Raw genomic sequence first — 22819 nt, forward strand, 5'->3', positions numbered from 1 at the left:
TCTGGTTCAGGGTTGACCACTGAAATGTATGACTCTCAATTCAGGCACGGTGAAGATCCCAGTTATCCGCCACGGGACTGACCTTTCCACCCTCACGTCTGTCTGGTGTGCAACACGGCCCTCGGACCCAGCTTCCGCCACTCCAGGAGTTGACTACGTTCCCAGCTCTAAGAAGGTGAACTTTGGGCCAGGTGTCACTGAGCAGGTACGCATACGGAGGTCAAAGGCCAGATGGGTCTGATCATGTTGTCTTTAGTCTGTTCTCCAAACTCTCTGGAGGATTATAAAATATCGAAATATTATGATCTTCCCGTTCTTCAAAAACACAAAGAACAAACTTAGAGAGATCTTCGACAAACTCTCCAAGTGACATTTTCAGCATCTAATATCCAGCACCATGGATTTAGGATAGAAACTGCACTAGATTGATGCAACTATCTAGAAACAAAACACCTACGGTATGTGATACAGAGATGATCATTTTATGGATTTAAAAAATTTAAGACCACTGAAGAAAGGCAAATTGTCACCTTTGCCCTAATCTCCCAAAGGCAAATGAGTGTTGGTTGGTGAGCATTCTCTAAGATTTGCTTTGATTTTCCCTCTCTTTTTTAATTAGAAAAAATTTTTAATTTTTTAAAAATTAAAGGTATAATTGACATATAACATTATATTAGATTCAGGTATACAACATAATGATTCAATATTTTTATATATAGTGAAATGAACACCACAGTAAGTCTAGTTAACATCCTGATTTTTCTTCTAGTACTGCACCTTGACCATCTTGGATGACACTCAATATCCTGTGATTGAAGGGCTGGAGACATTTGTGGTTTTCCTCAGCTCAGCGCAAGGGGCCGAACTGACCAAACCCTTCCAGGCTGTCATTGCAATTAATGACACATTCCAGGACGGTAAGAGATTGGGGATGCCAGCTGGTGGTTCAGGCCAGATTTCTATTTTTTCCTTAACATCCATGTATATGACATTGGAACTCAGTCACATTTTCATTCAAGAAATGTGTGTGTGCGTGTGTACATGAGTACACACGCACACACACACTTTTACATAGAAATATGGGACAGAAACAATCATTCATGTTTCTGGCATCTGCTAGGCACAAAAAGATGTACGGGCATACTTTGGAGATATTCCAGGTTCAGTTCCAGGCCACCACATTAAAGTGAACATCGTAATAAAGCAAGTCAGATGAATTTGTTAGTTTCCCAGTGTATATAAAAGTTTACATTATACTGTAGTCTATTAAGTGTGCAATGGCATTATGTCTAAAAAACAATGTACATACCTTATTTAAAACATTTTGTTGCTAAAAAATGCTAATCATCATCTGAGCCTTCAGCAAATCGTAATCTTTTTGCAGTAGTAACATCAAGGATCGCTGATCACAATCACCATAACAGATATAATAATAATGAAAAAGTTTGATATATTGGGAGAATTACCAACCTGTAACACACAGACACAAAGTGAGCAAATGTGGATTTGAAAAATGGCCCTGATAGACTTGTTCAAGGCAGGGTTGCCACAAATCTTCAATTTGTAAAAAACATAGTATCTGCAAAGTACAGTAACGTGAAGTGCAACCCGGTATGCCTGGTTGAGTTGTGTCTTCAAGAAGCTCAAGGTCTAGTTGGGGGATCAGATCCTTAGAAAAAAAATAATATATTATGATAAATGACTTAATAGTGTGATAAATGACTTAATAGTGTGATGAATCCAGTAGTGTAGGGGCAGAGGGGACTGAACGGTAACTATGCGTGCAAGAATCATAGAAGATTTCACAAAGGAGGTGATAGTTAAACAGAGTCTTCAGGTGTGGTAGGAGTTAGTTTATCTAATGGATAATAAAATAAAGCTTTGTTAAATGGAGAGCTATAGTATACATAAGGTATAAAATTTTGAAAGACACATATTTGGAGAACAGTGAGATGCTTACTTTTGCTTTGAGCCTGGCAGGAGGTGAATGGAAGAAAATGAAATGGAAAGACAGGTTGGAGACAAGCTCTAAGAGGTCTTATGTTCCAACGTCAGGAATTTGTAGGTAAAGGGGAGCAGCAGATGCTTCTGAGCAGAGGAGTGGTGTGCTTTTTGTTTGAGGAAACTAATACTGGCCGTCTTATGGGTGATGTGCAGGAATGAATAGACACAGGTACCTGGACAAAAATATGAGTCCCCACTGAAGAGCTGACCTAAGTAACAAGATGATGAACAGGAAAGGATTTCCCCAGTTCTTCTGGGGAAGAACTGATGAAATCTGGAATTGTCAGATTCTAGAGTTGGGTGGAGAAGATCAAGTTAAACTTCCACCTCAAGCAGGAGGATCCTCGTCAGCATCCCCGGTGATGAATATAGAATCCATGATTAAACTCTTCAGTGACTACAGAGTCACCAAAGAAGGAACTGGCAGCCCAGCAGGATGATCTTTCATGTTTTGTTTTTAAATAACCTATTCATTTATGTAGTAAAAAGAGCAAACAGCGAAAAAAGGTATACTATGAAAATTGTCTTCCTTCTACCCTGGCTCCAAACCCTCCAGCTCCCCTCCCTGAAGACAACTATTTTAACCCGTTTTTTGTTATATATTTGCATATATCTAAAGTTGTATGTTATTTGAGACTTAGGTTTCTTGAGGTCTAACTTATATAAGTTAAAATTCACCCACCACCACAATCAAGATGTTGAACAGTTCCAGCATCCTACAAAATTCTCTCGTGTCCCTTTGTAGTCAACCTCTCCGCATCCCAAGCTCTGGCAGCTATTGAGCTGTTTTCTGTCCCGGAAGTTTTGCCATTTCCAGAATGTCATAGAAATGGAATCACGTAGTAGGTAGCACCTTGAATCTCGCTTCTTTCACTTAGAACACTGCATTTGAGAGTCTTCCATGTTATTGCAAATATGAGTGGTTCATTCCCTCTATTGCTGAGTAGTTTCTGATGTGAATATAGGTTTTCATTTCTCTGGAGTCAGTACTTAGGAGTGGTGTTGCTGGGTCATATGGGTAAGTGTTCGTTTAACATTATTAGAAAGAGCCAGCCTGTTTTCCAAAATGGTTGTAACTACTTTGCATTACCACCAGCGTTGTATGAGAATTCCAGTTGCTCCACATCAGGTTTTTGTGGGGCTTTTTAGTTATTCCAGTAGCTGTGTAGTGAACGACTAATGACATTGCTCTCTTTTCAAGTGCTTACTTGCCATCCATATATCTTTTTTGGCAGAGTATTGTTCAAATATTTTCCCTATTTTTTAAGTTGGGTTTTCTCCTCTATTACTGCATTGCTGTAGATTCTGGACAAAGATTTGTTTTTTTGCAAATATTTTATCCCAATCTGTTGCTTGTTTTTTGTTCTCTTAACAATGTCTTTTGAAGAGCAAGCGTTTTTTACTTTTAAGTGTTCCCATTTATCGATATTTCTATTACAGATTGTGCTTTCAGTGTTGTATGTAAGAAATCTTTGCCTAAGCCAAGGTTACAAAGATTTTCTCCTGTGTTCACGTCTGGAAGTTTCGTAGTTCTAAGTTTTATATTTAGGTTTATGATTCACAAAATGGTAACTTTTTAACCATGAACGAGATAATAACAATTATACTGTTTTATGTTGAGTGTTACCTCAGAGTTTACAGAGTCATCTATTAAACGTTATCTCATTTTCTCATAATCCCATCACTTTACTCTTATTTCTATTTTGTGGATAAGGAGACTGAGAATCAGGGAAGTAAACATACACCCAAAGTCTAGTAAATGGAGGAACCAGTGTGCATTCTAGGACTTTTGGCTCCAAGTTCATACTCTTTGCACTAGGTTCTATTTGGTGCAGTTGGAGAGTATGTGGGACTTTTTTTTCCTTAAAGAAGTTAAAAAAGAAGAAAAAAGGAAATTCATTTATTCTTTTTATTCTTGAAAAGGCTTCTTATTCTTTTACATGAAAGGATAGTTAATTCCCCTCTGATGAAGTGGAAAGTGAATGGAAAGTCAGGAATCCTGAAATATAATCCCCGCCCACCACTTCCTTGCTCGCTGGCCTTCCTTGCTCAGTGGCTAAGGTTACTGAGCCTCATTTTGTTCATCTATAAATAATGATATACCTATAAGATTGTTGTAAGGATTAAATTAGTTAAAATATGTGAAAATACCTACCATAGTACCTGGCACATAGTAGATTTTATTACATGTTAATTTCTTTTCTTCCTGATGCACCTGTAATTTGTCCCACTTACCAGCGGGACTCCAGTAACACACACAAACTTCATTGCACTCTGATCAACATAGAAGATTCCATTTAGATTATCCTTGCATTCTATGGATGGGCATTAGGGTTGCAAACTTAGAAAATGAATATGTTAAATAAAATATCACCTTTCAGGAAGACTACAACAATATATACTCATTCAAGATATTTATCACAGAGAAAGAAATCTGCAAATCTATTTCAGTAACCCTTTGCAGTGTTCACCAATTATTTCTGTTGGTTATCCTTCCCAGTAACTGCTGGCTTTCGTTGAGTCCCTTCAATGTGCACATTCTAGGGTAGAAAGATCTCTAATTACTTTACCTCTAATCCTCTCCAACTTGTGAAACTGAGGTGAAATAACTTAAGATCACAGAGAGAGGAGGTGAAGGAGTGAGAGTTAAAGCCCAGGTCTATTCTGTGCGAGTCCAGCCCTCTGGTTTTATACTCTACCATGCTGACTTTTCATTCTGCAGTTTTAGCTGGCCACTGCCGCTCTATGTAACAATGCTTAATGTCACTCGAGATCCTTATAGAGTCAGCTTCCAGCCTTTCAAAGTGATCTTAGCTCCTTTTATCTTTCTCCACCGGGCTGATTTCAGGCCCTTAAATCATCTAAGTAGCTCATCTCAGAACATTTTCTGTTTTCACCTTTCTCTTCTGCTCTGATACCTGGAATTAGACTTTGGTGTTGCCCTGAAGACTGCTGAGCAAGGCAAGAAAGGCCTTGTAGCCGCTGCTGCACCACACCCCTGTGTATGTATGTAGCTGTGTCCCACCTACTCATTAACTCAAAGAACCAGAGCCAGGATTTTTCCTAAATCTCAGACTTAACCATCACCCATAAAGAGGCCACTGCATTCCAGGCAGTTGGTGTTTGCACTCACTTTGTCAGTTACTAAGAAGATTGGCGGGGAACAGCGTTGGTTGACATTTTCCATGCCTAAGACTGGTGCTCAGCACTGGGGTTACAGAGCAGTAGAGAGCAGAGTCCTGAAATCTATTTCAAGACACAAGACTTACACAAATAAGAAGATAACTACAGGGCTTCCCCGGTGGCGCAGTGGTTGAGAGTCCGCCTGCCGATGCAGGGGACACGGGTTCGTGCCCCGGTCCGGGAGGATCCCACATGCCACAGAGTGGCTGGGCCAGTGAGCCATGGCCACTGGGCCTGCGTGTCCGGAGCCTGTGCTCCACAACCGGAGAGGCCACAACAGTGAGAGGCCCGTGTACCGCAAAAAAAAAAAAAAAAAAAAGAAGATAACTACAAATTGATTTTCTCAAAGAGGTGTTGACAATAGTGCATGATGCCCACTGCGAGCCCATAAGCCTTCACAGAGTGGTTTCCATTTCCCATTCATACACCCCATCCATGTGGAAAGCAAAGGGGTTCTGCAGTCAGGCAGAAATGACACCCCACAGCCGGCGCCCCTACTTCCTGTAGAGACTGCAGTGCCTTGCAGGGTTGTCAAGAGGATGAGAAGTGATGTGTATGGAAGCCCTTAACACAGTGCCTGACCCGGGCTGGGCCCTTTGTATGCCATAACCCCCGCAGATAAATGTCTCCAAACCCACCCATTGCCTGTCCATTGGCTCTGCTTCAGTCTCCCACTGACCTGGGGGCTCCTTAAAAGCAGGGATTTTTGCCAGAAGGCAATCATGAGGAGTGTTCACCCAGTGCTTTCTTTTCTTTTCTTTTCCTTTTTTTTTTTTTAAAGCAGATAAGCGTAGGAGTAAAGGTTAATACATGTTAAATAGAGGGAAAGGAGTCTTTTACATCTCAAGAGGAATCTGGGGTTGATTAATACATGACAAAACCCAAACATTACCACTTAGCTTTTAACTGACCTCCAACTTGATGCCTGTCAGACCAGCAAGAAAATCAATCCAAAGCATTAGATAAAATCTGCCATGAGCAGAAAAGCTTTCTTGCTTGTGTTGCTTTTTACCCAGCAACAAGCTTCCTTCTTGTCCTCATGCAAGGTCACGTCATTCCCACCCACTTCTTAATAGCACAGATGGTTATCCTGGATGGAAAGAGCCCCAAATGAATAATGTGCAGGACCTGATGCCAAAGTCACTCATCTTTTTAGAGGTATCTTCTGGGTTTTTCTTTAGTGATAAATGGTAACTGTTCGGCTTAGCTCAGATAATGGATCTGTTTTATATTTGCTAATGCCAACAGTTCTGAGCAGTGGACAGGCTGGAGGCAAAGAGAGCTTTCTACATATTGACTTGCAGAGAGCTTGGTGCTCACCCCTTCTGTTCCTTCCTTTCAGGTTGGGCAGGGCACATCCAGGATGTAGCCGGGAAATAGGTGGCTATAGCTTTTTTTTTTTTTTTTTTTTTTTTTTTCTTTTTTGCGGTATGCGGGCCTCTTACTGCTGTGGCCTCTCCCGTTGCGGAGCACAGGCTCCGGACGCGCAGGCCCAGAGGCCATGGCTCACGGGCCCAGCCGCTCCGCGGCATATGGGATCCTCCCAGACCGGGGCACGAACCCGTATCCCCTGCATCGGCAGGCGGACTCTCAACCACTGCGCCACCAGGGAGGCCCGTAGCTATAGCTTTAAGGTCAGCTTCCTGCAGCCTCAAAGGCTAATTTGACATATGACTGGATGGACTCCCTCTGTGTGTTGTCTTAAGAAAATAATAACCAGCACTCAACAAAATGTTGGTCTCGAAAGGGGACATGTCGTAATGCAGAATATTACTTAAGGCCTTGTAGAAAGTAAGGAAGAAACCCTGATCCATTATATTGAGAAGCCTGAAGATAGGGGCAATACAAACCATAATAAAATAATTGCTACCCAAATTTGAGTGCCTGCTGTTTGCCAGATTCTGTATTGAGCACCATGCATACCTAATCTCATTAAATTCAATCCTCCCAATAATTTTACAAGTTAGCTATTAACATTTCCAATTTACGTATTTAAAAAAACCCAAGGCTCAGAAAATCTCAGTAACTTGCCCTGTGTCATTCCGCTAATAAGTAGCAGGGCTGGGATGGAAATTCAGACCCGCTTATTCCAGAGCCCTTGTTTTTAACCACCATTTGGCTACGGTCCTTTCCTAAAGTCAGATGAGGCCATGTGAGTTGTTAAAGAAGAGGTAACCCCACAGCAGTAGTCACAGACTGGGGCCCACTGGCCAAATTCAGTTTATGGTTGTGTTTTGTTTGGCTCCAATAATTTGGGCCTGTATGGAATTTCTTTTTACTATTTTAATTTCTTGCTATTTTAAAATTTAGGAGCTATGACATAAAAATGCAGATCTCTGATTTTGTTTGAAAATAGGAAGACCTGCCAACAAAAGAATGAAGCTGAGGGGCAACCCCCTTTAAACATGACCTGCTCCTTCCTCTTTACCCATGTCCCTTCTCTTCCCTATTGTCTTCCTGGCCCAGGACCAATGTGAGTGGCCATTTCTCATCAGGCTTGCACTGCTGTTTTCCTTTTGGTAGCCTTAGAAGGAACATGAACTTTTCTGGGTCTTCAGGTCTCTATCAGAATTTTCCACATGGCCCATTTCTTTATTTGCATCGCCTGTCTGTATTTGAGATGGTGACTATTGTAAGAAAGAAGCTGAGCAAAAACTGGTGCAAACTTGATTTGTTCTATTTTGCTGGAACTATACTCACAGTGGAAACAGTCCCCTTGTCCTGAGAGTAGCAGCCAGGTCTTGAAATCTGCTGACTGCTTGTAGTTTATCAGCCTCTGGTGGCCCTTAGTGGAGCCGTCCTGCTAACTGGCTGCCAGTCCTGCCAAGTGGCAGCCAGCTCCTTCAGCATCCCACTAACGATGCCTCTGTCTTTCCTTCTGCTCACCCAGTGCCCAGCATGCAGTTTGCCAAGGATTTGCTCCTAGTGAAGGAGAAGGAGGGTGTCCTACACGTACCCATCATTCGGAGTGGGGACCTGAGCTACGAGTCTTCAGTGAGGTGCTATACTCAGGGCCATACAGCTCAGGTCATGGAGGACTTTGAGGACAGAAGAAACACAGACTCTTCACGGATTACATTTCTCAAAGGGGAGAAAGTAAGTGGATTCCTGGTGGCTGAAGAATGGGATTCCCTCCTTCCCTGATGCTTTTATTTGTCCATAGTGAAGTAATTTAGACAAATTCTGAACATCCTTGGAAGTTTCTGATTAACCATTCATTCTTCTAATAATATCATCTCTTCTATGTGGTTGTCTTCTTTGTCTCCCACTTATGACCAAATACCTATGTCATTGGCTGAGCTGGGATATTTAGATGATGTAGAACATTTTTGGAATTTAGCAGAATCAAATGACTGGGGACTCCTCTTAATTTGAACCTACATGGAAGGTGAACACACTCCACTAACGTTATCTAGAGAAGGAGGAGACAGTTCTCTAATACCTGGGCCCCTGTCCCAGGGCAACACACGTTCTGGCATAGGACCAATAGTACAGGACTGAACACCTGTTCAGTTGAGCACATTCAAGACAGTGGAGTATTCTCTTGGCAATATAATGAAAAATGATACTTATGGACACAAGAACTCCTGAGAAACTCCAGTCCCTAAGTGTGGCTGCATCAGACTCAAAGCTTGCAACCTCAGTGTATATCCAAAGCATATATTGAATGAGAATCATATTTCTCCATTTTTGGATCTCAGTTTCAGATGATTGAGTCAGTTGTACCCCTTGTTTCAAGGCATGCAGTCCCCATTGGTCAGTTCAAGGCCCTTCTCTTTGTTTTGTTGATTTATTCATTTCATTTTACCCCTACTCTGCAGCCACATTCCCTTCCCCACCTCAGAGGTAATCAATCGATTGTACTTAATGTGTATCTCTCTTATTTTGTATTTGTTCTTTAAAAATGTCTGGTTCTTTATGTATATAATTTTTATTTCTAAAACTGCTACTGTGTTATATCTTTTTCAAATGGTTTCTGCGTTTACTCAGCAATATGTTTTAGTATCTGTGCATGTCATTTATGTGTCTATCTAATCTGTTCCTTCAAACTGTTGCCTAGCATTTCATGATGTGCATTTACTACCTTTTACCCATTCACTCTCAGCAATAGACAGTGAAGACCCTCAGTTTTAGTGCCCAGTCACCTCCTATCATGCTGCCACCACTAACAGTGCTGCAGTGCAAATCCTCTTATATGTCCACTTACACACCCGAATGGGGATTTCTTTGGATAAAAACTCAGCAGCAAAATTTCTGGACCACAGGGCATGAAAGTACTTAATTTGAAAAAATAATATCAGAATACTTTCCAAAGTGCCACTAGCAGTACATGAGTGTTGCTAAAACCCTACATACTCTTCAACACTTTTTCAATTACTCATCTTTTAATGTTTACTAATCTGGTATGTATAAAGTTATATCTCATTTTAATTTGCATTTCTCTAATTAATACTATTTTATATGCTTGTTAGTTCATTGAGTTCCTCTTATGAAAATCTATTATTTTTATCCTTTGTTCCTTATTTTATTGTATTGCTGTCATTTTCTTACTGATTTGGGGTGCTTTCTTGTATATTCTAAATATTGATCTTAGTATTAATAATCCTAAATAGTAACATTAATCCTTGCCGGTTTTAGATGTTTTAGATATTGTAAACATAGTGTCTTTCTCTGTCACTCACCTATTACCTTTGCCCTTGGTGTTCTTAGTTGAACAGAAATCTTTGTTTTGATATAAGCAAACGTGTGAAATTTTTGCCTTATGATTAGTTCTTTTGAAGTTTAGCATAAAAAGACTTTACACATCCCAGGTCACCCGAGATTCTCCCTCCATGCTTTACCACCAAAAAATAAAAATAAAAACTTGATAGCATCCTTATTTGAGACTCTCAAGTCTTTCACACCTTCATGACTCATAAAAGCCCTGTCTTAGTTATGTATTTTATGGGAATTTTACTGGTGGCAGGTTGAAATACGTGTTTAAAACACATATAGGGCTTCCCTGGTGGCGCAGTGGTTGAGAGTCCGCCTGCCGGTGCAGGGGACACAGGTTTGTGCCCCGGTCCGGGAAGATCCCACATGCCACGGAGCGGCTGGGCCCGTGAGCCATGGCCGCTGAGCCTGCACGTCCAGAGCCTATGCTCCACAACAGGAGAGGCCACAACAGTGAGAGGCCCACGTACCGCAAAAAAAAAAAAAAAAACACATATAAATACTATAAATACAATCTTCAGCTTTGAGTCTGCATGTCTGTATTTGTTTTAAGTTCAGAAGAGGATTCTCTGCCTATCCAAGAGGCAGTTTGTAATTAAATAAAATTATAAAGAAAATACAGCTTAATAGTCTAGATGTTACCCACATGGCAATCTCTCATTCGTAAGCACATTTTGGAATCTTCATCTTCTTTGTCATGCTAAGCAGTATGTCTTTGGAACTTGTCATTCACTAGAATGTCTTATTTTTTAAGATATACCAAAGAGTCGATACTAGATTCATGCTTTCCATAAAGAAATTCTTATTGTAAGAAAGATGTGGTAGGGATAAAAAAGGGAACATTCTTCAGGGACTTAAAACCAGGTCAGCAAGCCACAGGTAAATGTTCACAGAGATGTTCTCCCTCCATTTAGTATGAATTAGGAAGTATGACAGTGAAACCTCTATATCCACATATCCTTTGCAATATGGTAGTATAATGAATTTAAAATGGTCCAACTAAAAATAGTCACACTTCATATCACATGACTCTACAATCAAGGCTGCTCTGTTATCTAAAATGTCGTGACCTGGGTTTCCCTTGTGGCGCAGTGGTTGAGAGTCCGCCTGCCAATGCAGGGGACGCGGGTTAGTGCCCCGGTCCGGGAAGATCCCACATGCTGCGGAGCGGCTAGGCCCGTGAGCCATGGCCACTGAGCCTGCACGTCCAGAGCCTGTGCTCCACGGCGGGAGAGGCCACAATGGTGAGAGGCCCGTGTACCACAAAAAAATTAAAATTAAAATTAAAAATAAAATAAAATAAAAAGTTGTGACCTTATTTTACATTTTGCCAAGAAGACAAGTCCTCAGTAGAGAATATTCAGTTTGGGAAGCGCTTGATTTCTTTTCATCCAACAAGGATTTAGATTGTGTTTTCAGACATTCAGTTCTCAGTTTTCAGATGAGCCACCATTCGGCAACACATTTGAGAGTTCTGTAGCTTTTAAAGGTGTCTTTAGCCTAACAGGAAGGCTTTCTGAGTTCCTTATAAGATTCTTCAATTTTCACAAAGGAAAAGGAATATCATTCAACTCTCCAGGAAGTCTAATCCATATGTTAAACCCTCACCATCAGAAATCTACCTATCATAACATGTACAAAGGTACAGATGAGCCCAGGAAAAATGTGGGAAAGCACACAAATGTTCTACAGATGCTTTTTAGTGATTCATTTTATTGTTTTTCATAACTCATGACCAATAATTCAAAATTGTTTGGAATGTTTAATGCAAGTCTCCACATATAGGTGGGTCCACTCAGGCATGAACTGTTAAACATTGTATTTTATAAATGAAACAGTTGGGATATTTTTGAATCTGTGTTGACTTTTTGATGCTACAAAGAAGAAAAATCATTTTCTAGGGAAAGCCAAGCAAATTATTGATATCTCACTGCAAATTTTAATCTTTCTTGTGCCCTTGGCTCTAGATGAAGAACTGTACTGTCTATATCCACGATGACTCCATGTTTGAGCCTGAGGAACAGTTCAGGGTCTACCTTGGCCATCCTCTTGGGAACCACTGGAGTGGAGCCAGAGTTGGAAAGAATAACATGGCCACCATCACCATATCCAATGATGAAGATGGTAATGGAAGAAATTGCCTTTAGTTACTCTTAGGTTGATGGGACATGAACTGATGTTTTACCGATAACATAATTATAGGTGTTTTGAAAAATGAAAGCACTATAAAAGTGTCTACTGATAACAGTCAGAGAGTATTTATATAAAATATTGGTAGCAAATGATCACCGTTTACAGAGCTCCAGTGTTTTAAATCACATTGTTCTCTACCACATCACCAAGAGATAGGGAACAAGTATGGTTAAATGCTAGGACAGAGATGCTAAGACAGACAGAGAATAAAAATGTTTAAGTCACTGCAATTCACGAGCAGGATTGGAAATACAATCAGAATCAGTTGAATCCAATGAACTGATTTAAAACGCTGCCACCTTTCTGGAAAAGTCTAATTTCTCAGTTTTCTTCTCTCTAATTGATTTGGTCTACTAACCTAAAAAAACTTAAATTCTTTAGTCAGGTGTCAGCAAAGAGTGACCCAGGCACCAAAGAAAACAAAATCTGTTTCAAATAAGGACATAATTGTTTTATTAAAATAGGTATTTTAATAAATGGATAATAAAAGTACAAATAGTAACAGCTGTTTTTATTGAATATTGACTGTATACTAAGAACCATTCTAAGCATATAATACTATTTCATTTCATTTCATTCTGACAGTAGCCCCTTGAGGTAGGAGTTATTATCCCTATATTATAGGTAAAGAAATTGAACCTCAGCAAAGTTATATAATTTACGTTCTTAGTTACACAGCTGTAAGCAACAAAAGTGAATGTAGAACTTTATTTTATCAGATTCTAGAATCTATGCAAGAGTCAGTGAGACTCTTAAGGTTTCTAATATTAAAATAGGGACTAACTTGGACATTGGGAGAAAAGCAAAAAAGCCAGCCTTGAAGTTGAATTAGCTCTTTACCCAAGGAGACTCAGGTTCAAATCCTGAACCTCTCCTGTTCACACAGAAAACCCAATGACTGAAGCTCAGAGAAGTAACAAGTTCACACTACGTTACAGTGACACACCTCAATTTCAAAGAGCGTACACAGAAGTATATCTCCTACAATTAGGAAGAACTGATTTTCTGAGAGAGAAAGAGGGAAGTGAACATAGAGACATCAGAAATTTCTGTAAGAGTCTATATTTTAAATGGTATAAGATTTGTAATTGCTCCCAATTTTTCCATCTTCTTATCCCACTCTCTCCAGCATTACCACGTTGCCCTTCCTCATGAGAATATAATACAAAAGAAGGCATAGTTTGAATTAAAAAATAAAATCAACAATTAATCATGTCATAGCAATGAGGATAGTACCTCAAATCAGATTGTGTTAGGAAATCTTGTGTCCCTGAATTATTGTTGTAGCCGGTCACTATAACTACTCATCCTTAACTAAACAACCTGTGAGAAGTTAGGAAAAGCTAAGCACTGGGGAACTGAGAGCACTGGGAGGATCCAAAAGATCAGAGATGAGAGAGAGATTTGGTACATTTGAGCAGTATATAAATGATATTCATATCTCATAGATGAAAAGGAGTTGGTTCATAGAATCAGTCAATAGATATTTATCAAGGGCTTAACTGTGTCTCTGTCCCTTGATAAATTGTGCAGATTTAAAAACATGCTGTGAGCTATAATGCCTAGATGGAAACTTGGACATCATGCATTTCAAACTGCTTAAAAATATTTCTTCCACTATATTGTTTTTAATAAGAAATATGTGAGAAACAACTCCTGCAGAATCACAGATAAATTCCTTTTTCCAAAGTATTGCTTAGGGGTAAATACTGATTGATTTTTATTGACTGCGAGCTATTTTGCCTTTGTATTGTTAACTAATGTGAAAAATTCCCTCTTGTCATTAGAAGGTGTTTTCATGGGAGGTGGAATTCTTTGTCACTTTTCCAACTTGCTCTTGTTTTCCTAACCTTGTTTCGTTAAGCTCCCACCATTGAGTTTGAAGAAGCTGCATACCAAGTCCGGGAACCCTCAGGGCCAGATGCCACGGCCATTCTGAACATCAAGGTGATCCGCAGAGGGGATCAGAACAGGACGTCCAAGATTCGCTGTAGCACGCGGGACGGGTCAGCCCAGTCTGGTGTGGATTATTACCCAAAGAGCCGAATCTTAAAGTTCAGTCCTGGTAATTGAATGCCAATCCCAATCTGTAGGTTTTACTTAAGAGAGAGGCAAATATCTTATATTTGAAGAAAGGAACGAGCAGAAAAATGAAAGAGAGAAATAGTATTTCCAACAGCATGAAGTACTTATTAAGCACACATTTGAGATTGTGGGAGTCTTTAAATTTTCTAATTAGTAAAAATGGCATGGTAAAGAAAGAAAAATGGCCAAAGAAATGCTTTACTTCAGAACATCCTAGGCATTTTGGCTCATTCAAAAGGATTTTTTGTTGCTGCTGTTGTTAGCCTATGATTTGGTTGAGCAATGGGGGCACTTGATTTTTTAAAAATATACATGATTTTTTGTATATTTTTGAATGTCGGTCATTCAGCAAACATTGGTACAAACCACTGTGCTGGGCCCCTCGGGGATTACTAAACCCAGAAGGCACAATCTCCATGCTCAAGTGGTTTGACATCTACTAGGAGATGCTATGAAGATGAGTCAGGGAAGAAGGATGGGATTCAGGTCACAACCAGCTGTTTAACTGTCTGATATATTTATTTAATGGAAGGAATGAGACAGAGGAGGAGTTGAATTGTATGCTTGGCTTTTTCCCAGAACTTTCTGGAGCAGTATAAGGTGAAAAGGCTGTTATAGAGCCTGGCACCATGTGTGATGTAGCCAGAAGTGGGCAAAAGTGATAGAAGGCCTTTTCAGAGATGTCTTAGCAAGTGGAGGGAGAAAATGACTCCCTTGGAAATGGAGGGGGGCGGTCTCTGTATGTCCCTGTCACCCACTGGAGCTTCAGAGGGCTTTCGGCTCCATCCCATATGCGTCTGATTCGTGTTTACAGGGAAGGTAGGTGCCCTTCCTCCACATCCTCACAAGGACCTCTCTTCCAAGTGTCTTAGCTTTTTCCTTTTCTGCATAAGCATCTGGGGGAAAGGCAGGTCTTAGAAGTAACCTAGCCCAGATGTCTATAGGAGAGGAAGAGGGCACTTTGACTACTGCCTGAGATACCTGCACCTTCAGAGAATCACTTTACAGAAAAGGAAGGGAGTTTCTGAACTCTTAACCCTCCCCATTCCAGGCTGCCAAACCTTCACATTATTGTCTTTGCAGAAATGGCCTGGTAGGTAGCCCTTGAGCTATTGGTCCCCAGGAGACAGCTTTGAAGGATGGTGTGCAAGCACTCAGCCACACAGGGGCTCATGCTTAAATGTAAAGGGGAAAGAAAAGTTAGGCAAAAAACCTCATAGCCAGGGTGGAGTGTATTTTGGATCACAGATTTTTATAACCACCAGCTAGTGTCAGGCAGGGGCCATTAATCCTCATATGGTGTTGCATAGTAAATCTGCAGTACTGAGCCTCCACCACAGGTGGAATTTGGCCAAGAAAACAGATTTCTCACTTGAGATGGGGCTAACGTGATAAGCAGCCACTACATTGATAGGATACCTCTGAAAGGAAAGGGCATATTTCAACCTAAAGCCTCAGCAGTGCCAACCTGCACTGTCTTAAAGTAGGTCACTAATGAGAACCTTTTCCCTCTTTGTTCTGTTCTTGGCGAAGGTGTGGATCATATCTTCTTTAAAGTTGAGATCCTGTCCAATGAAGACCGGGAGTGGCATGAATCGTTCTCCCTAGTCCTTGGCCCGGATGACCCAGTGGAAGCTGTTCTTGGTGATATGACCACTGCCACAGTGACGATTCTAGACCAGGAGGTGTCAGGGAGCCTCATCCTGCCAGCGCCGCCCATTGTGAGTCTCTCAACCCAAAGGATCGTTGCTTATGTCCTAGTAATTAGATAAGAACTGGAGAGAAGCAGGACTTCCAATTCTGCACATCTTCATTTTTCTAACACAGTGATTTTCTTTTCTTTTTTTTTTTGTTTAACATCTTTATTGGAGTATAATTGCTTTACAGTGGTGTGTTAGTTTCTGCTTTGTAACAAAGTGAATCAGTTATACATATACATACATCCCCATATCCCCTCCCTCTTGCGTCTCCCTCCCTCCCACCCTCCTTATCCCACCCCTCTAGGTGGTCACAAAGCACCGAGCTGATCTCCCTGTGCTATGCAGCTGCTTCCCACTAGCTATCTATCTTACATTTGGTAGTGTATATATGTCCATGCCACTCTCTCACTTCGTCCCAGCTTACCCTTCCCCCTCCCCGTAACACAGTGATTTTCAACCAAGAGTGAGGGCTCTTGTCCTTTCCCCCAAATCCCTCACTCCCATCACCTCTGGGGAACACTTGGCAATGTCTGGTGACATCTGTGGTTGTCATGACTGTCACACTAGGTGCCATTAACATCTAGTGGGTGGAAGTCAGGGAAGCTGCTAAGCATCCTACAATACACAGGACAACGCCAACAGCAAGGAATTATCTGGCTCAAATGTCAGTAGTGCCAAGGATGAGAAACCTTGTTTTGACATAAGAGTGAGACCAAACCATACTGAGACCTTAGTCTGATAAAGACAGAAGGTGCAATACAATTGATCGTCTCATTTCTTTGGTGGGACCTAGAAGAGTAAAAAAGGAATATTACCCCATATCTATTATCCTACATACTCACCACATGCAAAGAATTAAGTATCTGCAGAAATGTACCACCATGTTTCCCAGTTTGGGGATGAACAGAATGAATGCACCGACTTCACAGTTAGGAGGAAAATGTGTAGAGGTTGCCAAGAATTTAACCCATGATAATGAGCTAGTCTTAATAAGTCTTATAACCTCCCTCGACTAGTCTCATAGAGTAAAAGGATCATTTCAGCACGTGTCTCTTCTTTGACCATGGAAGAAATATACTACCTTTATTTACTCCTGTTATGCCAAATGTGCTACTGCATACCATGAATAATTTAATGCAACTTTAAACTAGTAACTGCCGTTTATGATATAGTTTTGGTTACTGTGTATGGGGGGAGGGGAGAGTATTTTTCACATGAGTGATAGGGCTCTGAATTAGGAATGAGACCAATAAGATAATAAAGCTTTTAGCTCACGGGGGAGGAAGATGTTCTCCACCATTAAAGATCTGCAGTATCTTTTAGGGACGCCTGGCCAAGCATTGTTAAAACTTCTGCTATATTTTAAAGAACCCCTAGGAGTTAAGTGATCTCCTGAATCTCTGGGGAAGGGAGCCTTGTTTCTCTGACCTTTCCAATACCCACCCCGGGCTGAAGCTTTGTTGCTCCTTTGCAGGTTGTCACACTTGCTGACTATGACCATGTGGAAGAGGTTACCAAGGAGGGAGTCAAGAAATCCCCCTCCCCGGGCTACCCGCTGGTCTGTGTCACCCCCTGCGACCCCCATTTCCCCAAGTATGCCATCATGAAGGAGCGCTGCCATGAGGCTGGCATCAACCAGACGTCCGTGCAGTTCAGCTGGGAAGTGGCCACCCCCACTGATGGCAATGGGGCCCGGTCTCCCTTTGAGACCATCACTGACAACACGCCATTCACCAGTGTCAACCACATGGTAGGTCTGTTTGCGGAGGGAGAGACCTGGCGTTTCTCTCTGTTACTCCAACTCTATCAAATTTCTTAAGGTCCCTGCGTGGCATTTGGTATAAAATAAACAAATAAGCAGGTACACAGAGTACACACACAATCTTTTTATTCTTACATATAAGGAAAGATAATATGGTGTAGTAGAAAGAGAACTAGGCTGATACTCAGACAACCTGTTTCCAAACCTTGATTCTGTCTGTTCTTAACTACATGATGTTACGAGTTCACTTAACCTGCTGAGTCTCAGTTTCCTATCTACAAAATACCAAGTCCACTTAATCCACTTGACAAGGTCATTGACACATCAGATATATAACAGTGATCTGTATTGGAGAGGGTGTGGAGAAAAGGGAACGCTCTTGCACTGTTGGTAGGAATGTAAATTGATACAGCCACTATGGAGAACAGTATGGAGATTCCTTAAGAAACTAAAAATAGAATTACCATATGATCCAGCAATCCCACTACTGGGCATATACCCAGAGAAAACTATAATTCAGAAAGACAGATGCACCCCAGTGTTCATTGCAGCACTATTTACAATAGCCAGGTCATGGAATTAACCTAAATGCCCATCGACAGACGAATGGATAAAGAAGATGTACATATATATATGTACATGTACATATATACAATGGAATATTACTCAGCCATAAAAAGGAACGAAATTGGGTCATTTGTTGAGACATGGATGGCTCTAGAAACTGTCATACAGAGTGAAGTAAGTCAGAAAGAGAAAAACAAATATCGTATATTAATGCATATATGTGGAACCTAGAAAAATGGTACAGATGAACCAGTTTGCAGGGCAGGAATTGAGACACAAATGTAGAGAACTAACATATGGACACCAAGGGGGGGAAGTGGTGGGGGGTGGGGGTGGTGGTGTGATGAATTGGGCGATTGGGATTGACATATATACACTGATGTGTATAAAATTTATGACTAATAAGAACCTGCTGTATAAAAAAATAAAATTAAAAAATATTTTTAAAAATTAAAAATAAAAGTGATCTATAAATGAAGTAAGTCAAAGATCCCAGGTAGGTACAATTAAGGATTTACTGTTCTTTTCATATCTCTTAAACCATTCAGTAAGGAGTAGGGTATAAATTCCTTAAGGACACGGACCGAGGGTTCTCCCACACTTGTATATCCATCCCAAAATAGCCGCCACATTGATGGCACATAGTAGGGACCAGTTATTAAACAAAATGAGAGGATGCTTGCTAAGTGATCAGCATTTTTCTTTTTTTTTTTTTTTTTTTTGCGTTACATGGGCCTCTCACTGTTGTGGCCTCTCCCGTTGCGGAGCACAGGCTCCGGACGCACAGGCTCAACAGCCATGGCTCACGGGCCCAGCTGCTCCGCGGCATGTGGGATCTTCCCAGACCGGGGCACGAACCCGCGTCCCCTGCATCGGCAGGCGGACTCTCAACCACTGCGCCACCAGGGAAGCCCATCAGCATTTTTCAAAGCCCTGTGAGAGGACATGAAAAGAGGTTCCAAATGCAGTTGCTGTCCTCAGCGAGTTAGGAGGCCAGACCCACACGCCTGCCACCATCAGAGAGCAGTGAACAGTGGTGGTTCTCCCGACCTCAGGAAACAGTCCCTTACTCTGACTCTGCTCGTCACGCCAATGAAGTTCTTCAGAGGAAGAGCTGTAAGCAGTGGAGAGTCAGGCTCCACAGAGTATCTGGCACATCGTAAGTGTTCAGTAATTTTTGGGTGAAATGAGTGCCATTAATAAGTTTGGAAATCAGAAATTTCCTTCCGGCTGAATTTCTCTAGATTTTTCCCTACAAACCCACAGTTTGTTCTCCCTTTAAGAAGTGCCTCATGTGGATGGGGCCCTAGTGGAGGAGAGCTGTTAGATGTACATGGGAGGCCTCGGATAAAGCAGGTCCTTCATGTCCATTGTCTTTGGCACAGCTTAATCAGAAAGGCCAGAATATTCATTCTTCTACAATATAACCTAGTTTGAACTTAAGTTATCTTCTTTATTATTATTAAAAGTGTAAATGGCAAGACAGCCTATTGTTTCATAAGTATCTAATTCTCTGTTCAACAAAACCATGAAGGGGTTTCGTCTGATTTGAGCCAAATATACATTTGTAACAGGTACCAAGTTTATGATTTTACTTCATGTTTCAGTTTTCCTTCTTGCAATGTATTGGTGACTAATACTTTTACCCCTGTTTCCTTTCCTCTATCTTCATTTCTTCAGTTATTTATTTAATACCATTCTACTGTATGCATTTTTGTAAGGTGCCTCAAATCCCTTCCGAACGAAGTCCATGTATAAATAAATAAATAAAGGGTTGGCAGCTAATTAAAACATTTTAATGGAAAAATCTTCCATTTTTAATTTTTAATGGATTTCAGTGAAAATTGTTTCCATGAGTAGAATTTATAAGTTTGTATGATTGCTTTGTGGGAGGTCTATGGCACACACAACTACTAATTCGGTTTTCTTGTTATGTATTTCCCTATGTCTATGCACTCATAACCTAGAGAGTTTTGGTGACCTATGTTGCCTCTGCATACATTGGGTTAAGCACTCTTATGGATTCTGTATGTCTGGGAGCATGAGAGAATCTGTAGAAAGACTTTCAAAGGCCAGTAGGTGCACAATATTATGTAACAACCTACATGGGAAAAGAATTTGAAAAAGAATAGATATATGTATATGTATAACTGAATCACTTTGCTGTACACCTGAAACTAACACAGCATCGTTAATCAACTACACGCCAATATAAAATAAAAAGTTAAAAAAATAATAAAGTTACTATTTTTTAAAAAAGGCCAGTAGGTATCAGAGGCCAAGTTCTCAACTACAAGTCTGCATGTTATTGTAACCCTTGCAACATGTGTAGTAATTAAGTGGGAGGTGAGGGAGGGAATAGAATTAGAGAGGAAAGAAAACTAAGAACCCCTAGAAAAGAAGTATCTTTCCTCTGTATCCTGATACCGTGCCCTCAGCGAAAGTGACTTGGAGGCAACCAGCCTCGCTGGAAGTGCTGAAAACCAGTTAAGTGGTTCTTATGCTGAACCTAATATATAAAGAGAACAACTGTCACAGGGACCTAGTCATGTCTGGGCTATTGCCCCACATCTGTCAACTTGCTGGTTACCTAACTTACCACCTTAGGCTCTATGTGCTCACTGCTCTGTGCCTGGTGCCTGGCTCCTGGTAGAAGGTCAATACTTATGTGGTAAATGAATGGATGGATGGATAGATCAATGGATAGGTAGATGGATAAATGGACAGATGGAGGGATGGATGGGGGATGGTGTGGACTAAGAATGCTGCCTGCCCTGTCAGTAAACAAAGGATGTTGCAGCCATCAGCCACTATAGCCGATGGTGCACCCTGAGGAGACTCGGGATGAGAAAACACAGGATACTGGCCCCAGACAGCTGAGGTGCACATCAAAGGAATGATTTCAGTGAGCCTAAACCCGTGCATCTTCCCATACATAGGAAAGTGCTCAATTCCTTAACTTGAGGTATCTGGTTTTCTTTACTTAAGAGTAATCTTTGGATGTTTGGACTACTGGTCTTTTGTTGCAAAAACTCTCTATATCCTGGCTCCCCCCACCCGCCTTGCCCCTTAGGAGCAGGTCTCTCAGAATTACCTGAGATGCTGTGTCTCGGGCTTAAGTCCTTAGTTTTGCCCACCGAATAAAACATAACTCTCAACTTTTAGGCTGTGCATTTTTTTTCAGTCGACAATAGTCTTCACAGATTACCTTGTACCAAGAATTGGGGTGGCATATCACCCAGAAGGTACGTGTGGGGAGCTGTTGAAGTAGTGTACACGTCTGAGGTGCTTTATTCTTCCTGGTAGGTCCTGGACAGCATTTACTTCAGCCGGAGGTTCCATGTACGTTGTGTGGCCAAGGCTGTGGACAAGGTGGGCCACGTGGGGACCCCCTTAAGGAGCAACGTTGTTACCATCGGAACAGGCAGTGCGATCTGCCACACCCCGGTGGTGGCTGGGACAGCCCGAGGCTTCCAGGCTCAGTCCTTCATCGCGAACTTGAAATACCTGGACGTCAAACACAAGGAACATCCCAACAGGTCAGGCAGGTGGTGCCTTCCGCGAGGAGATGGCAGAGAGAGTCTCCAGCTATGCTTTCTGTGTTTTCTGGGTGGGACAGATCAATGAGTGATGCTTCTGCAAAATAAGCATAGTGGTGGGGCTTCCCTGGTGGCGCAGTGGTTGAGAGTCCGCCTGCCGATGCAGGGGACACGGGTTCGTGCCCCGGTCCGGGAAGATCCCACATGCCGTGGAGCAGCTGGGCCCGTGAGCCGTGGCCGCTGAGCCTGCGCGTCCGGAGCCTGTGCTCCGCAACGGGAGAGGCCACAACAGTGAAAGGCCTGCGTACCGCAAAAAAAAAAAAAAAAAAAAAAAGAATAGTGGTGATGAGTGCTTCAGAAAACGTTTATATTCTTTGAAGGCCCCCTAGGATCTGGCCCCTTGTTACCTTCCTAGCCTCATTTCCCTCACCTTGTCATTTTCACCTGCCAGGCCACTCACAGGGAATCACGTGTAACTCCCCAGGGCTTCAGACTCTCTTAGGTGGCATACCTCCGCCGTGTGTCTACTCCTGGCTCCAACTCTCCCCCGCTCCCTTCCACTCAGCGTCGTTAAATCCGATTGTCCCACTCTATCTAACCCATGGCATCTCTTCTAGGAACTTTTCCATCATTTCCCCCAATTTAATTTGGAAGCTCTTCCTTCCAGCTTTTCTGGTACCCATGTCTGCTTCTCTCAGAGCATTATTTTTCATTCTCTCCTTGTCGCCCCAGGAGATGATGATGGCAGGGAACATGACTGTTTATTTTGCATCCCCTCTGCCTAGAACAGTGCTTCTTGGCAACCAAGAGGCACTCACTAAGTATCCAGTGAGCAAATGAGTAATAACACTGTGTAAATTGTAAGTCAATGGACAGATGTGCTTTTATTTTTTCCCTGTGCCACTATGATTTTGTTGGAAAATGGATGCTTTCATTTTTGCATGCAAAAAAAAAGAATTTGTGTAGGTTATACATATTCATTAAACCTCATAGTATTTATGCGTGTGCCTTTATGAGCAACTGAGTTCAGAGAAAGAGGTTCATTTGCATGAAAAAAAGATTTGAACATGGAG

At 41.5% G+C, this 22819-nt stretch overlaps 1 protein-coding gene across 1 annotated transcript in view; it reads left to right on the plus strand.

The window, feature by feature from the left end:
* The window catches only part of FRAS1 (Fraser extracellular matrix complex subunit 1), a 461640-nt gene that overhangs the window by 412782 nt on the left and 26039 nt on the right, over positions 1-22819 (plus strand). The window contains exons 57-64 of the mRNA XM_081241677.1: positions 45-205; positions 770-917; positions 8078-8283; positions 11868-12024; positions 13958-14158; positions 15712-15899; positions 17353-17628; positions 21514-21746. Of these exons, the coding sequence (XP_081097803.1) occupies positions 45-205; positions 770-917; positions 8078-8283; positions 11868-12024; positions 13958-14158; positions 15712-15899; positions 17353-17628; positions 21514-21746 (1570 nt within the window). The remainder of the gene's footprint in view (positions 1-44; positions 206-769; positions 918-8077; positions 8284-11867; positions 12025-13957; positions 14159-15711; positions 15900-17352; positions 17629-21513; positions 21747-22819) is intronic.

Source organism: Mesoplodon bidens (assembly GCF_964165515.1).
Source record: "Mesoplodon bidens genome assembly, chromosome: 1".
NCBI classification, from domain to species: domain Eukaryota; kingdom Metazoa; phylum Chordata; class Mammalia; order Artiodactyla; family Ziphiidae; genus Mesoplodon; species Mesoplodon bidens.